Genomic DNA, 960 nt, shown 5'->3' with positions numbered 1-960 from the left:
ACAATCGGCTATCGGCTCTCCATTGTTGGTGTCGTTTGTAGGATTTTTCTCATATAGCGTAGTCGCAATTCCAAATGCATTTTCATGAGGATTAAACCAATCGGCAACTCCAGCAATCGTGACGTTCGATGTCGTCGAGCCTGAGAGAAGCGTCACATTTTTATTTTGTCCAACAACGCAAGAATCTGTCTCATCAATTTTATCTTCATTCTAAACTCACCGCTTCTATATTGCTCATTCTGATCCAGCATATCGATGTAATCGATATCGGTATCGCTAATACTTAAATGTTTCTGTTGAAGATTGACCGCGGTGAGACCGCTGTCGGGACCGGTGTAGGCCGCAAATACTTCCTCGTTTTCTTGAACGTCGATCTGCCTGCTCGGCAATTCTTCCGGATTCCGGCCGTGTAAAATTGACGGTCCTTCTTGTTTCGTTTCCAGTCTAAGGACGTTAAAATATATACATGTATTAGAGCAACACGGATAAATAGAAGGGTGTGAGAGTAAGTCGGGATGTGGGAGCGTGATCCTGATGTCCTTACCCATTGAGGTAGCGCGTGATGAAACAACCGCCAGGGAAATCCTGAGTCAATGACTGCGGGCTCCGCAGCGACTGTTCTCCAAGGCCTATACTTTCCACAGCCCCAGCTAAGTTGCTGATAGACAGTTGGCGCATGAAGCCGGCAACTTTCTTCCGTAAGCTTGGCATCTTTTCGAGGAGGAGTCCAAGCAAAGGTACAGCGATTAAGAATGTTAATTATTGTCTAACATTACTTCATCTGATGTAAGGCTCATACCATGATTATAGCTACCGGCGATAGGTCGCAAATTAAACCTGAAAAGATCCATATATAAGTGCGCATTACGAAATTTATCAACCGACAAATTTATTTCTAATCTATTCTGTCTTTTGCTTACTCTCTCCAATCTACACTAATACAAAATTTAAAGGAGAGGT

General features: G+C 43.3%; 1 protein-coding gene across 1 annotated transcript in view; it reads right to left on the bottom strand.

The window, feature by feature from the left end:
* Positions 1-940, bottom strand: part of LOC112455406 (PP2C-like domain-containing protein CG9801) — a gene marked incomplete at its 3' end in the record, with an annotated part of 1637 nt that extends 697 nt beyond the window's left edge. Inside the window, exons 1-4 of the mRNA XM_025017304.1 lie at positions 800-940; positions 545-711; positions 221-444; positions 3-140 (exon numbers count right to left, since the gene is read on the bottom strand). Coding sequence (XP_024873072.1) covers positions 3-140; positions 221-444; positions 545-711; positions 800-865 — 595 coding nt within the window. The remainder of the gene's footprint in view (positions 1-2; positions 141-220; positions 445-544; positions 712-799) is intronic.
* Positions 941-960: the final 20 nt, after the last annotated feature.

The sequence above is a fragment of the Temnothorax curvispinosus genome, unplaced genomic scaffold (genome assembly GCF_003070985.1).
Source record: "Temnothorax curvispinosus isolate PA1 unplaced genomic scaffold, ASM307098v1 QBEX01006050.1, whole genome shotgun sequence".
In the NCBI taxonomy this organism is placed as follows: Eukaryota; Metazoa; Arthropoda; class Insecta; order Hymenoptera; family Formicidae; genus Temnothorax; species Temnothorax curvispinosus.
Note: the sequence above shows the minus strand (reverse complement) of the source record. Positions and strands in the feature narration are given on the sequence as shown.